Source organism: Toxoplasma gondii, chromosome III (genome assembly GCF_000006565.2).
Source record: "Toxoplasma gondii ME49 chromosome III, whole genome shotgun sequence".
In the NCBI taxonomy this organism is placed as follows: Eukaryota; Apicomplexa; class Conoidasida; order Eucoccidiorida; family Sarcocystidae; genus Toxoplasma; species Toxoplasma gondii.
This window is the reverse complement of record NC_031470.1, coordinates 512,325-526,994: the sequence shown is the minus strand read 5'-3', so window position 1 is coordinate 526,994 and position 14,670 is coordinate 512,325. Positions and strand designations below refer to the sequence as shown.

The 14,670-nt window shown below is 54.8% G+C and overlaps 2 protein-coding genes across 2 annotated transcripts; one reads left to right on the top strand and one right to left on the bottom strand.

Moving 5' to 3' along the window:
• Positions 1 to 3,384: 3,384 nt before the first annotated feature.
• AP2III1 (AP2 domain transcription factor AP2III-1) lies at positions 3,385 to 10,489 on the top strand (the record flags this gene model as incomplete). Its single annotated transcript, XM_018780982.1, has 3 exons — positions 3,385 to 6,480; positions 7,028 to 7,796; positions 8,475 to 10,489. 3 exons carry the CDS (start codon positions 3,385 to 3,387, stop codon positions 10,487 to 10,489), a joined length of 5,880 nt encoding a protein of 1,959 aa, XP_018638208.1.
• Positions 10,490 to 11,578: 1,089 nt separating this feature from the next.
• ROP24 (rhoptry kinase family protein ROP24 (incomplete catalytic triad)) lies at positions 11,579 to 14,618 on the bottom strand. Its single transcript, XM_002369303.2, has one exon. It carries the CDS (start codon positions 14,494 to 14,496, stop codon positions 12,889 to 12,891), a length of 1,608 nt encoding a protein of 535 aa, XP_002369344.1. The 5' UTR covers positions 14,497 to 14,618; the 3' UTR covers positions 11,579 to 12,888.
• Positions 14,619 to 14,670: the final 52 nt, after the last annotated feature.

Genomic DNA, 14,670 nt, shown 5'->3' with positions numbered 1-14,670 from the left:
AATCGCGCATGCGAATTTCAGGATCGCCATGAAATCGCCGCTAATATACAATCCTCCAAGATATTTTTTCTGTCGCAGGTTCGATCTAATGTCCCGTCATACTACACAGATCACATGTCTTCTGGTACTCTGATTATACGATTCTTTCTGAATTACATTTTATCTTGCCTTTTATAGGTTGTACCCACGGTGTAGTACACGTCCGAGGAAGGCAGTGGCTAGAGTTTTCAGGAATAAAACTAAACCAGACATTCAAGCGGTAGGCAAAGAGCTAGAGATCCAGTTAGCACGATGGTCTACGGTTTAGTGGCAGAATATTACGTGGACCCTTCTGCACACTGGTAGCGAGAGAACACGATTGCTTAGACGGTAATATGGCCGGGGCAATCGTACTGGGAGTCCAGCCTCCAGACGGTCTTCCAGTTCGTGAGAAAGACGAACCAAGAGGCAGCAAGTAGTGGATCGACGGCACTGGATGCCTGCAACTGTCCGGTTATCTTTTCTGATTGCAAGGATCGGTCTGTAAAGAAAGACAGAGTCTGTGTAGGAGTACGCAGGAACAGTTTCTGCGCAGAAATCCCGTTTCTGGAACACAAAATGTCGAGGGTGGAGGCCTTGTGTGTGAAAACTGTTGAATATGCAATCAAAGGAGCTGTCCATCAACGTCAAGCAAAAAAGCTCGCAAACCGGACGCGCGAATCCAGTGTGCGACTCTACCGATCATAGACCGTGCCATTAGTTCCTTTTGCTGGGCAGAAGAATGTTCGTGGTGAGCCTAGGAACAACTGATGTGGACTTGAGCTCTGGACTGGTGAAAGAATGGGTGGAGCCGACGCCGCCGATGTTGTTGCTGTCCACGTGGAATGACAAATTTAGAGTATCTCCGAAGGGACATCAATATGAGCATTCAAAGAAGTAAAGAAAAGACGAGCTCAAGAGCTGCACAGCTGGCAGGCCACGAAAGGATCTCTACAAAGGGGGCGTTCCGTCACTCCCGTGGTTCATCCTTCTTTTTCCGGAGAACTGGAGAAAGTGCTGCATCGAGGGTCCACAGTTCGCGGGTCCGTACCCATTCCATATTTTTTTCTTGCTCATGCGAATCCGAGATTTCCTGTTTGGCACTCAGCAGTGATCACAAGAAGCGGGTGAACCCACAAGCAGACGTTGTAGTGCCTTTTTGGGAGGACTGGACAAGCGTTTCTTTTGGAAGGTGGAAAATGAGACGGTGACTGCCTAACAGTTGTGTATCGCCAACCGCTTGGGTTTTTCTCCCTGAAGGAAAGACTTAGCCTTGTTTTTTATATGGTCTTTCTATGGTAGGTTTTTATTCTTAGGCTCCCTCTCCGTAGGTGTTTTCTATACAGGATCCTCTCTATTGTGTTCTCTCCTGGGGTCTTCCTCTACAAGTTTTTCCTATAGAGAGTCCTTTTTAGGATCTTTCTTTTCGCAGCAGATCGGCCTTTCTTTGAAGGTGGGGAAAGAAAAGGCGGTTTCTCTACTTTAGTTGTCACCGGAGGGAGAGCAGTTGACCGATTTTTTCTAGGGGATACGGTGGCAGTTTTCAAGCGCCCACGGCGTTGTGGCCGAGCGTATGAAAACGCCTTCCGATCACGGAAAACGTATCAGGGCAACAAGGCGTGGCGGGCAGACAGAACTGCGAGAGAAAATCGCAGATATGAGAAGAACGGGGAATAGCTGTCCGCGCATCTCAATGTTTCACAAAAGAGATCCAGAATCAGTGCTCTGCCCGTCGTCAGTGCCAGGGATCCGTAGAGCCGACGAAATGAGAATTTTGTGTGGTCAGTTTCTCGTCCTGCACCCTTTCTCTTTTCTCCGCGGTTCTAAGTTTGAGATCTACTCCTGCAAAGGCACCGCAAGAAAGCGCCTTTGTTTTGCACCAAAGTGTGGCAGATCGTCTTCCCGCTACTGCAGCTGTCAAAACGAGTTCGCAAATCTGCATACATCCGTTCCACCCATCCTTTCGTCCCGTATCCTTCCTTAGCCTCTGAAGTGGATAGCACTCCAACTGTGAAAAGCTACCCTGTCTTCTTTCTCACCGGAAATCGGTGATTTCATGTGTAAAAAAGCCGAGCATTCGAAGGCGTGCCGCAGCGAGGCGCGAGAACCGCCTTGACGGCTGTGCTGTGCGCATCTGTTGCTCGACAGGAACTCAGTGAAATGCTGAAAGTTTACCGTCAGAAAAAAGCGAAGGCTTTCTCGTACTCGCACGCGTTTTCTGCTTCGTCCAGCCACCCTAGCTTTCTCCTTCGGGCAAGTTCTGACGTTTCACGCGCGCTGCATCGAGTTACCTTGCAATTTGCGCGAGTGACCGCGCGATCGCTTCAACAAGCCGTAGCTCATTGTCAGTGACACCGCGGTTTTGGCTTTCTTTCACCTTTTACATACACTTCCCATTCACATCTTCGCTTACTCCGCAACCAACGCTTACTCTTAGTCCTCCTAAGTAGCGTTGTCGAAGACCGCCAGGAACAGAGTAGACGCCACACTCGAAACCATCCAGCCGACCCGGTAGATCTGTCGGCTCTCTCACCTGCGCCTCGTGCCGTTTCCTTTCTTTCATAAGTCTGGACGCAAGGAATTCTGGATCGAATCGCTAACCGCGCCGGAAAGCAAACTTCGCGTGCTCACAACGCGCTGACCAATTCGCGGCAGAACACACGGGTTATCGCGAGAAAGGACACACTAGGCCTCCCCATTTGCCTTTTGCGCAACACTGCTTGAAAAAGCTAGCATCTGCAAGGCATGTTGCGGCACAGTGTTGTTCAAAACTCGACACTTTTTACTTTTTGGATTCGTACGAAACTCTGAGGACACCGGCAGTTACCCGCGGGACTTCTAAGAACTAGACTGACAGCAGCTTGAAAACGAAATCCAGTGTGTCGTGACTGTTTATGCAAATGAATAAAACAAGCCTAGAAAGTCATAGGAGCAAGGTGCCGCCATACACACGCAAAAACGCTTCGCTCCAGTCGCACAGACAACTCGATTTCTTTCTTTTCGCTCAGAGCTGGCGCCTCGCCAGAAAAGGCGAAACTGCAACGCAACTCTTGACTGCTTCCTTCCTCCCAACATCTCGGCCTGATTCCCTTTTTACGGTTTAGAGGCACCCCAGGATGTGAAAAGGGATTTTCTCCCTACATATTCGGTCTCCAAGAGCCGAGACCCCTCTGTTGAGCCGCGTTCCTCTCCGTGGCTCTGTCTCATCTAGAAGTGTGCGTTTTATATGCGAAAAACACTGTGCCCAGATCGGGTAATTCGACCCTGCATTCGATTGCTCTCTTATAAAGAGGCGCTGCATGGTGCAACAGCCCCTTGCCCATGTGGTTGCGTTAAATAAGCTCCGCTCCAAACTAGGTCGCAACCATGGAACTTTCGCCTGAAGCGCGGAAGGCGAGGCGGCCAGCGGCGCGACGTCTGTGGGGACATCTCGAAGAAGCCGTGGCAAAGGACATTCGCTTGCGTTCCACTCAGCAAAGAGTAGAAGGAAGACGAGGAAGACTGAAAGGATTTGAGGAGAACCCTGGCCGCCGGCGCACGCGACGGAGCGCCGCAGGCCGGGCCTCCGCATTCCTTGGAAAGACGGCCACGGACGCTGTAGAAAGCAAAGACGATGCCGAAACCGACTTGAATGGGAAGGAAACGAGCTATGGACCCGTCAAAGAGAGAATTCGCAGGAAACGCGGGAGGCCCAGAAACGCGCCCGGGGCTTCAACTGTCTCCCCTCCAGGCCCGCGATCAAGGGGGCGGGAGGCCGCACCGACGGCGGGGATTTGTGGGCGCCGAGAGGCGCGAGATGAAGGGCGAAGGCGAGCGAAGAGACACACGTGGAGAAGGAACCGAGAGGCTGTGGATGGAGAAGGGAGGCGAGGCGTTCGGATGACAGAGCGACTCCGCAGAGCGTCGCTTCCAAGTCAGGAAGACTCGTCTAGAGACCCTGGCAGTAAGAGGCCAAAAACGGTGAAAGCGGCGCCGGACTCGCTCACGGGGTCGAACCCAGCGTCCTTCACAGCTCGAGACAGAGTCTCATGGAATGAAGGACGAGAAAGCAAGGCGGAGCACAATGCGTCGGAGGTGGAAGCGAGCGACCGGAAAAGTGGAGGAGAAACGCGTGCAGACACCACAAAAGACCACACGCTGTTTCACTCGGGTTACGGAGTTGAGATCGCAGCAAAGTCAAGGCTCGCTCGTGAACACCAAATCCACACTCAGGCAATCCTGAAAAGCCCCAGCTCAAACGAAAACACAGTGTCTTCTCCGGTCCCTCGCTCCCTCTTTCCCTCCTCAAACGCATCGAGTGCACCCTTTCTAAATCACAGAATGCCATTCTCGCCTTCTCCAGGCCTCCTGGCGCAGCCGCCTCCCGCGTTCCCAGAACCGACTTCTCTCCCTTTGTCAGCTTCGCTACCTCTACCTCCGTCTATCTCTTCATTGCATTCTCTCCCTTTGTCACCTTCGCTACCGCTACCTACTTCTGTCTCTTTATCGCCCTCTCTCCCTTTGTCACCCTCTGCCCCAGAGTCTCTGGCTGCGGCTCAAGATGGCCCTGACGTTTTCAGCGTGTCTCCACCGGCCGAGCGGCGTGACGTCGGAGGAGGCTCCTTTGTCCCGGAAGGCGCATGCATTTCGAGTTTTTCCCGGGCTCAACTTCTGCAAATTCGTCTTCTTCACATGTTGTTCGAGCATAAAACTGCGACGCTGCAACCGGAATCTCTCCCGGGCCTGTCCAACGACTCTCAGCGCCCCGCGTTCTCGCCTGCGTCGACTGCCTCGACGCCTGGATCTTCTCCCCCTTCGTTGCCAGCTCCAGCGGCTTCTCAAAGGCATATGCCGCTTGTCCGTGCCGCCTGTGCTCTGCCGGGCCGGGAAGAAGCGAAGAGAAGTTTCACAACAACAGGTCCACCGGACAGTGTCGCTCGCTGTTCCGGTAAGGCGGACGCGAACAAGTCGACGACCTCATCGACGCGGTCCCCCACTGTCTGTCTCTCTTCCTCTTTCCCTCCCCGTCCTGCAGGCGCCAACGAGTTCTCTTCCCTCGCTACCTGCGAGGCCCCCGGACACCCTGTGCCAGCCCCGAGCCTGCTCCCTGTCGATCTCTCTCACGCGCCGTCCCTCACCGGGTCCCCGCCGCTCGCGCAGGAAGCTCCAGCTGCATGCCGGGGGCGTCCCGTGTCTCTGCTTGAGGGCGAAAGCCAGGGCTTCGCTTCCTCAGTGCGGGGGAGTGGCCAAGAAAGCGAAGAGCCGCGGCGACTCTCAGAGCGTTTGGGAGGCGATGAGGCAGGCAGGCGATCCTTTTCCCCTCTGGCGGCGGCGGGCAGCAGTAGCCGAGGAGAAGAGGGCCTAGAGAGAAGTGCGGCGGACTTTGAAGAGGCGAACGAAAAAGAGGAACAAGGAAAAGAAGACCAAGAGCCACACCTGTCCCCGTCGTCTCTCGCCCCGAAAATCCTTCCAAGACCCGCGACCCAAAGCTCCCCTACCGCTTGTATCTCTCGTGGAAAGGAACACACGATGGAGCTGTCTCCAGGTAAAAACGGTCGTCCGCCAATTGGTCTGTTCTCTGCGACTCTGGAGCAGACCCACGCAGAAGCCGGTTGTGCTGAAACGCGCTCGAGAAACAAAGTGTCTCCTGTCTCTAGCCCCGTCGGAGGCGACGGGGCAGTGACGACACAACCGCTTGGAGAGCCTCCCCTCGCGGTGACTTCCTCGCCTCTTCAGCGGGGCCGAGAGGGCCCAGTAGTCTTGTTTGTGCACGGGCTCGAGCCTGGGGGACCAGAAGACAGGGAGGCAGTCGCGGGGATGGCAGAAGAGCCAACCCCACACAAAAACTGTCGAGAGTCAGAAGACGCGTCTCTCTATGGGTCGCAGCTGTTGCATTCACAAAGACAGCTGAGAGACCGGGGACACAGCAGCGCGGAGTCCGAAGCATCCGAGGAAGACTCGTTTGAGCCAGGCACGACGCGGAGCTCGCCGCAAGCGACCGACAGGCAGGTGAATCCTTCATCGGGTTCGTCGACGAATGCTGCGCTCCGACAGAAGGCGACAGGAAGCGAGCCGACCAACAGCATGTTTGAGTTCGTTGAGGCCCACAGGCTCCACTCGAGGCCGAGTTGGGAGGCAAGAGAAGAAGGTGTAACAGGAGGGGCGGCGACTGACCGGGGCGACTCTCGCCTGTCTGTGAAGAGTTGCGGGGGCCTGAGAAAGCCTCTCGATGCATCGAACACCGCTTCAGTCTCTGTCGCGGACGACGCCCGACCTGAGAAACGCCTCTCGACGAAAGACTTCTTCCGGCGACACTACACAGGTCCTACGCTGCCACCGCACCCATCCTGCGCTCTCTCTTTCGGAACGAGCAGCGAAAGCGAGGGCGAGGAAGGCCATGCAAAAAAAAAGAAGAAGGAACGTCGAGTGAACGTGGGCGCTGCTGACGCCTTGTGGCAACCGCACTTCCACCCTCACAACCAGGTGAGCGGCTGCGCCGAAAAAAGTCTGGACCTTGAACATTTGAGTTTCCCCGTTTCTGGGTTTGCACGCGGATCCGAGAACGGATGGCAGCGAAACCGGCGTCCATGACACCATGCAACTTTATATACTCATTTATATCCTATCTGTAGAGATGCTTCCACTGCATGCTGTTGTGCACATCATGCACGTACTTTTCTCTGTATCTTCGTATGTACAATCTTCATGTTCCTTCGCTTATGTTTCGTCTCCTCATATCACGAAGTGAGGGTGTCTCTCGCGGGGAAGGACCCGCGCTAGTGCAGAACTGTGACTCGCTGCGAGAGCGTTTCGCAGCCTTTAGGTTGGGGTCTGCCTCATTCGAACGATTGCCGCTGCTGTAAAGAGGCTGCCTGTGTCCAGCAATGTGTGCTGCAACTGCGTTTGTACAAAGGCTTTCTGCTCCCATTGCGTTGTGTTGTGTTTGATTCTTTTTACTCCTTCTAGAGGGGCTCTCTTCTGCTGTCACTTGGCCTGCGTTGTGAGGCGTTTCGCTTCTTGTGTTTTCAAGGAATTCCGGGTGCGATACAGATACAAGGGAAGCATGAGGCTGAAGACGATCTCCTGCGCTCGCTTTGGCCGCGAGGGGGCGAAGCGCTTGACGGCGGCGTTCGTGGAGAGATGGCGCCTGACCGGAAGAAGGGTCGCCGCGAAGACTCACCGCTCGCGGCTGGCCCTTGTAGACCTTCCCCAAGACACGCATCTTCTCCCTGGGTACGACAAGAAGCGCAGTGGACTCGCGTCGGCTTCCACCTTCTCTGCGGCCTCTTGCTCTCCCGCTTCGGTCCAGCCGTTCGCGCATTTCTACTTCGCTCGCACCCCACAGCTCGGCTCCGCGCCCTTTCCCTCTCTGGCCCCTCAGGGCCTCACTGCCCCGACGACTCAGGCACCCCAGCCTTTCGCATCCTGCTCCAGCGCAGCTCCCATGGTCCCCGCGCCTTCCGCCTTCCCCCTTGTGTCTCGAATTCTCGCCACTCAAGCGGAAAAGGTTCAGTCTTTCATCCCGAAACCCCAGGTCGTCCCCGGTGCAGTGGGAGTTGCCAGTGCGCATGGAGTTGCCGGCAACTACCTGGCTCTGCATGAAGCCACCCGAGGCACGGTCGACGCTTCACCGATCCTGCCTCCTCAGTCTGGCTCTGGACAGTTTCGACATCGCCCCCCACACGGGATTCTTCCTCCTGGACCCCAGACACTCGGCGCTGAGGGCCTCAAGCCCCCCTTCTGTCATAGCGTAACTGCATCTGCCATCGACCTATTGGAGGCGAAACGCCTTGAGCTAGGTAAGACCCGCACAGGCAAAGCCCGTGAGATATATGTATATTCGCATATGTGTGCTTATATACATGCATCAATATGTGCACAGGATCCGTTTGCATGCATGGATATGTGTGTGCATATGCACGTATATATACATATATATATATATATATGTATATACATGAGTGCACTCGTAAACGTGCATCTAGGCATATGCTGCAGGTGTATGTATATATGTATGCATAGATGCTTTTATATATATATATATATGGATATGTGTATGGATATGTGGATATGTATATATATGTAGGGCAGGAGGTGATCCTCGGTAACCCAGAAGCGGGGGCAGTCTGCTTGAGGCACGTTGAAAAAAGCTGACGGGGAGGAGGCGAGGTTCACCAAGTGACGAAAGGGAAAGTTGGGAAGTCCGTCGAAGGTCTGGGATCGCTGCCCCGTGTCTGTTTCCGTGAGATCCACATGGAGCCTTTTCGCATGGAGAAAACTTTCACAGGAAACGAGCAGGCCGTAGGTGGCCGCCCGTCGGGCCTCCGTGGCTCTTCGCCGTGGCACAGACTTGTGGCGCCTCGTTTGTCAAACGAACATCTCAGGCGTCTCTTGTGCTTCGCTTCGAGTCATCAAGACGAAAAGCCTTCTCAGCGTTTTTCAGCTCGCGCTCTCCGGCCTCGTGGTTTCCTGTGCAGCTCAGCTCCGCCGCCACTCTCCCTTTCTCCCCTCTCCCCTTCTCTCCGTCGCACGCTCCACGACGGACCTTCCGCGACCCATCCCGGGAGTGTCTCCGAGCTTGCTCGCTTCCAGAACGAGTCGCCCAGGTCTGTCGCTGTCTCAACTTCCTGGAGGTTCCATGACCCGCGCCGCCTCTGCCCTTCCCCTTCCGCCGACTGGACTCGCTGCTTCTCCCTTGCCTCTGCCGTCTGCGCTTCTCGAGGCGAGTTCGACTTCCTCCACCGCCAGCCGGCCCGCGAGTGGCGGGGAGGCTTACCAGGTGCCGTCTTCCATCTGTTACCCTGAACGCGCAGGCCGGCAAATGCATGCGTGTGGTTCTCCCCTCCTGTCTGGTGCGTCTGTTTTTCCTTCTGCTTCTCCGGCAGCCTCCCCCGCCTTCGCCTCGCTCTCCTCGCTGACTTCGGTGTTATCTCCCCTTTTCTCAGAGAACAACTCTGGGCAAGCGCCTTCGAAGGGTGTCGACGACCGGCAGGCCCTAGTGCTGCGTCTCCACAGTAAGTTGAGAGCACCGCCCCAGGAGGCGTTAGCGCGGCCTTCATCGGAAGAAAAACGACTTTCCGGGGCTGGCTTCTCCCGAGAACGTGGCGACACAGAAGCAGAGCCTGCAGGCGCCACGAGTAGCCAGAGCGTCGCAGAGGAACCGGAAGCCTCCCGGTCCGGTCCTTCGGCAGATGGGTGCACAGAGTCACCGCGGCCCGGAGTCAAAGACTCAGGACAACTGGACGAGGGAAGGTGTTCGCCTTCTGTGGTGACGCAGAGTGAAGCTGACGGCGAACCCGGAAAGAACGAAGAGAGGGGCACCGGTCGAGAGGCCAATAAGTCTAACAGACGAACGGCGAACGCGCTTAACCCACGCGGCCCAGAGCTCCCGCGCGATTCTCGCCTGCATGGGGACGAGAGGAGCCAGGATGCATCGGAGACGCCTGGGCCTCCCGCTTTGGGCGCAGAGAGACAGTCTTTGGAAAACAGTGGAGTGGAGTGCAGTGAACAGCGTCAACGGACAGGCTGGTCACACGAGAACGGAGCCCAGGTCGATGGGAGGGAGGTTCCTTCGCACCCCCTCGTCTTTCAGCCTTCCCGGGACCGTCCTAAGGAAGCTTCAGGGATGTCTGAACCGCATATGGGGCTCTCTGTCTCAGGCGGGTGCAGGCACGAGACTTCTCTCAGGTGGAGGGGAGGTGACTCAGCAGCCCACCAGAATATTTACGCGGCGGGGTTTCGGGGACGCGCGGCATTTATGAGGGTGCCCTCATCTGCAGTGCATCCTCCCGCGGCTCTTTCCTCCGCAGTGCCCTCGTCGGTTCTGGCAACAGGCGTGGCTCCTGCGCCCGGAGCAGCACTGGGAACTCTTTCGATGGAAGGCGTCGGCTGGGCCGGAGGCCTCGGCCTGAGCGCAGCTGGAGCGTCGCCTCCAGGTGCAGTGCGGACGCCGTTTCTCGCGTCTGCTCAGCCTTCTGGTTTGAATGTGCAAGCAAGCGAAACAGGAGTGAACTCTCCGGAAGGCTCGAATTCGGTGCAGGTTTTGTCCGGTTTCAGCCCTCCAGTTTCCCCCGCGCCCCTGTACAAGCTGAAGCCTTCGCCAGAGGCGCCTTTCCCTCAGCATCCATTGATTCACTCTTCGGTCCCGGAATTTTCTCCACTTCCACCTCCGTCGCTCTTCCCCGCAAATGACGCCTGCGGACGCCCGTCCGGATCCGCGCTCGCCGCACCCACTTGGTGGGGTCTCCCAGCAACTCGCGGAACGACGCCGCTTGCGAGGGACGTTCTGGCGCTGCAACTTTCTCAGATGCCTCCAGTCAGCGAGTGTTTCCTCGAGCAAAGCGCGCGAGCGAACCGCAGCCTCTCAGGTGTACAGACCGACGATTCTGGGCGAGCGACGAACTTTGCTACTGTGGGGTTTTCAGCCAGTGTCGGTGCAGTATGTCACCGGTTGTCTGCCGGATGTGCCATCGAGCAGACGAATGGAATATGACAAGAGATGCGATAGGCTGTAACCGATGGAGAAGTGTTGAAGGTAAATGTTCGTTCTCTACAGGGTAGAAATGCATGTGTGAAGAGTGTGACTCTGTCTCAGAGAGTAGCATTCCAAGGACGAGAGTGCTGATACTTGCTGAACCTTGTATAGCAAGGTAATTGAGCAGCGGAGGAGATACGTAAACTGATGCCGTGTCACGTCCGTCCGAGTTGGGAAGTTCCCACGTAGTTCGCTGAGAGGGCAAAAGCGGAGCACCAGGATAGGATGCCGGCACGCAGGATTGATTTCTGAGTTCGGCGAAGGACACCAGACCAGATCACAACGAGTTGAACATGGCGCGTGAAGTGATGGGCAGAGCGAAAACTTTTTCAGATCCTGGAAACTACGCTGAAACAGTCTAAGCCGCATTCCAGCGTGACCGCCGTAGTAGAGGGGTACGCGCAGATCGACGTGATTGTGACCACATGCAGTTTTCCAAAGGGTCGGGAGCTACTGTGAAGCACGACTGCTCAGTTTAGGAAATATCTGATCTGTTTGTCCACTTAGTAAAGCACGATTTTGGAAGTCAACATGTCGGCGGCTATCGACCTGTTTGCAGAATTAGGTGCTCAAATCCATAAAGCACGCGAGGTGTCAATCGACCAGGACCGCAACGCTGGAGACTCTCCAATAAATTGTCACAGTCGCTTCTCACTCTTGTCAATCGTACCGACGGAAAACAGTCCAAAGCATTTGTTGAGGAGTTGTGAGAGCTGTCATTTTCAGTATTCATTTGAGTACGCTGAAGCGCATTTCGTGACTTCAGTCTAACACTTGTACGCTTGTGCTGTCTAGACTCTCTCACGTCAATAGGTCGAAGGGACTGAGAAAGTTCCAAGCGTAGGATTCTCGCTGGGCCACTGTCCGAACAACAGCGATAGCTTGAGGCGTGCAGCAACAGGAGCCAGCCGTTTGTCTCTGCCAGTTTTCATCACACTGCTTGACACCGTCGGAATGCTTGAAATTTGAGCTTTTTATAGTCACGTCTTCACGATCCTTTGTATATGTGCACAAATACGTTAGCCTCACAGACACGTGTACATGCATGCCTACATCTTCCTGTCTACATACATATATACATATGAGTTTTCATTCATCACCTATCAATCAACCTATATGTATATAACTATATATATGCGAACAACCGTCCCCCCCCAGTTGACCACGCCGCGTCCCAGCATAGAATGCTTCGCTTCAGCCGTTAATCTGCTCATCAGCAGTACGTCCCATCGGCCTTCCAGCGTCAAAAGCATTCCGTCAGCGAAAAAGAAGTGGCTTGGTCAACGCTCTCATGACGACAATCAGAACAGAGCGCCTCTGTCGTGTCGTTCTCACTTACTGTCGCTACTTGATCCTCGTTTCGGACTTACTACACAAGTATCCTCACACAGCTCGTAAGAGTCTACGCTATCAGCCAATGTAAAATGTGATACGTTGCCTCCGGCTGCATCCTCCGGGACAGAATAGGGAAATGCAAGGCATATGGCCAGCCACGTGCATAAATCTGCAAACGATATTGTCGCTGGACACACATTTGCTTAGCTGATCGAATACGGGAGAGCCACGTCAGGAGTCAGGTGGCACCATGGCCTTCGCCAGCTTGCAATCCGGTATACCCTAAGAGCGAGCAATCAATGAATTCGATCGATGCCTCATCGACGATGTTACATTTGTTTTAAGCTTACAGCTTTCAGCCCTTCATGAAGTACCACTTCATGTTTCCATGAATATTTTACCTTTCGTCGACAAACAACAAATTTTGGGGTTTGCTTGTGATATCAGTCCTCGCTCGTATGTCGCGGATACGGACGTGTGTTCCCGGTGAACAAGTAGACAATCACAGCCACCAGCGACGGTTCGCTCGACGATTCCAGACTACAGAAGAAACACAGCATACTTTCCGGGACGGTGTTCCGTCAGTGGCTCTTCACACGACGAATGATACGATGCCCAACGCCTTCTCTTGTGGCCGTCATTGACATCTTCCGTGAGACACAGTGTCACTGCCGAGCAATCTTCTTAAACTTCCGTTTACCATCTTGCTACGAGCACATGACAGATACAGGTGTTGTTCGTTTTCGACAGAATGGCTCTCGGTGCCAACGAATGAACCAGTGATTTCTCCATATCGGCCTTCCATCACTCGATCGGATCTAGGTTCCCACAGCCACTTCAGATATGCAGTCGCCCGTGTACGGGATGAATCGGATGAAATGGCAACAATCTAATTAGTCCCACACTAACTTCCATCCACAGCGTCCGTCCCCCTGGCAACCCGTGTCGTTCAGCAATTAAATCAATTAGATGCTCGTGTGGCTGCTCTCGGACCCCGTTTTGTCGTGCAACACCATAGCGCCTCAGGGATTACGGGAGAGTGTTCCTGCTGGACTGCCGTGGACCGACTCTTCCTCTTCCTGCGACCGCTCCAAACGCTGAATGTGATCCTGGAGTCGCTGGAAGTTATCGCTGATGAGGATATCAGCTGGTCTTGGGCGGTCTTCTGGATGGAACTGAAGCATGTGATGTACCATCATCTCGATATACTCCGGAACATTCGAGAAGCAGTCAGGATCGTTGAACGACGGTTGAACCCCGGGGTGCTGCACGACTTCTTCAAAAACACGGCGTTCTGGGCCCTCGGCAACGAATGGTGTCATCAGCCCGAACGGTAGCAGCAAACACCATATCTGGTATATGGTCAAGCCCAGCTGCCAGGTATCACTTTCAAATGAGTAGACGCTGTTTCGGTCTAGATGCTCCGGAGGCAGGTACGACTCAGTGAATACGTCGCCGGAGCGCAGTGCGCCGGGGGTGCGGACCTCTGTGAAACCACCTAGAACAAGGCTTCCATTTGCCATGACCAAGAATTTCTGTGGCTTTAGGTCTCCGTGGACGAAGCCTTGGCTGTGGTAGCTCGCCAGCGCCTTCACAACTTGAGCGGTCATGTGCAGTCGAGCAAGAAAACCGCCGGGGCTTTCGCTGACATCCTGTCTGGTGAACAGCGCCCGCAGTACTGCCAGAAGGTCAGTATACGCGAGCGGCAGCAAGAGGAAACGGTTTGCAATTGTTAGTCGTGAGCTAGGTTCTCTGACGAACCTGGGAATGCGTGGAAGCTTGAGGAGGTCAATAGCGACCATCAACTGCAAGCACCACAACGCGTGATGCGGAGAAACAGGCGGTGTGAACCTGTGGTGGAGTAGGCCCTGTCTTAAGAGTTGCCGGTATCCGGCAGCGCCAGATAGCGAAGCACGCAGTCGAGCGACCTTCAAAGCGTACTCCTGATTCTCGTCGACATCCATCACGCGCAAGACAAGGGACCACGGCCCCGAGCCGAGAATTTCACCATCATAGCGTATGTTTCGCGTATGTCTCCCGCCATCGGACAAGAGCACTCTTGTGGAACCCCGGCGGAAAAAGAGTATCGTAACTGTGTCTTCCAAATGTGCATTGGTCCGTTGTTGCAGGCGGCACCGCCCGATCTCCTGCTGCAGCTGCTGCAGCAGTGTCACTATCGATGCCACTTCGGTAGACGGCAAGACCTCCTTATGTTGGACGCCTTGTCTCCGGTTGTTTGCACCTACACCTAAACGCCGTATTGCGTGTCGAAGCCATGAACGGAGAGGGAACGCTCTGTCGCGACGATTGCCCGTACTTGTTGTCGGTTCATCAGCGTCGGCTACCCTTTCGCGTCGCCGGTGGGGCACCCCAGACGTGCTGGTAAGTTGAACAAAATTCGGCCACGTCTGAGGGTTTTGACGACGGAACGGGCCCCCAGAGCTACGACTGAACGAGAGTGTCTTATGTTGCACTACTGAAATGTACATCTTTTGGCCCAAGCGTTCAGGCAGCGGCCGTTCGGTTTCACCTCTGTACGGTTCTAGTGGTCGTTGAGTAGCATACTCGCTACACAGACCCCCAAGGGACGAGAGCGCCAAAAACACGAAAAGGAATGAACGCGTTGCCATCGGTGCAGCCGGTGCATCTTCTAGTGTTTTTCCTCTCAGTCAACACCAAGAAGCCCCCACAAAAACAACCACTGACTAAGGATCGATGAGGAACTGACAATTGATCCAAACCACGAACCACTGATCCAAGTTTCAAGTAGAGTGCAGTCGGCACTGTCTGGGCTAGCTGCGGCC

Excerpts from the sequence above, each read along its gene's own strand:
- ROP24 (XM_002369303.2), bottom strand. The coding sequence starts at position 14,496 with ATGGCAACGCGTTCATTCCTTTTCGTGTTTTTGGCGCTCTCGTCCCTT.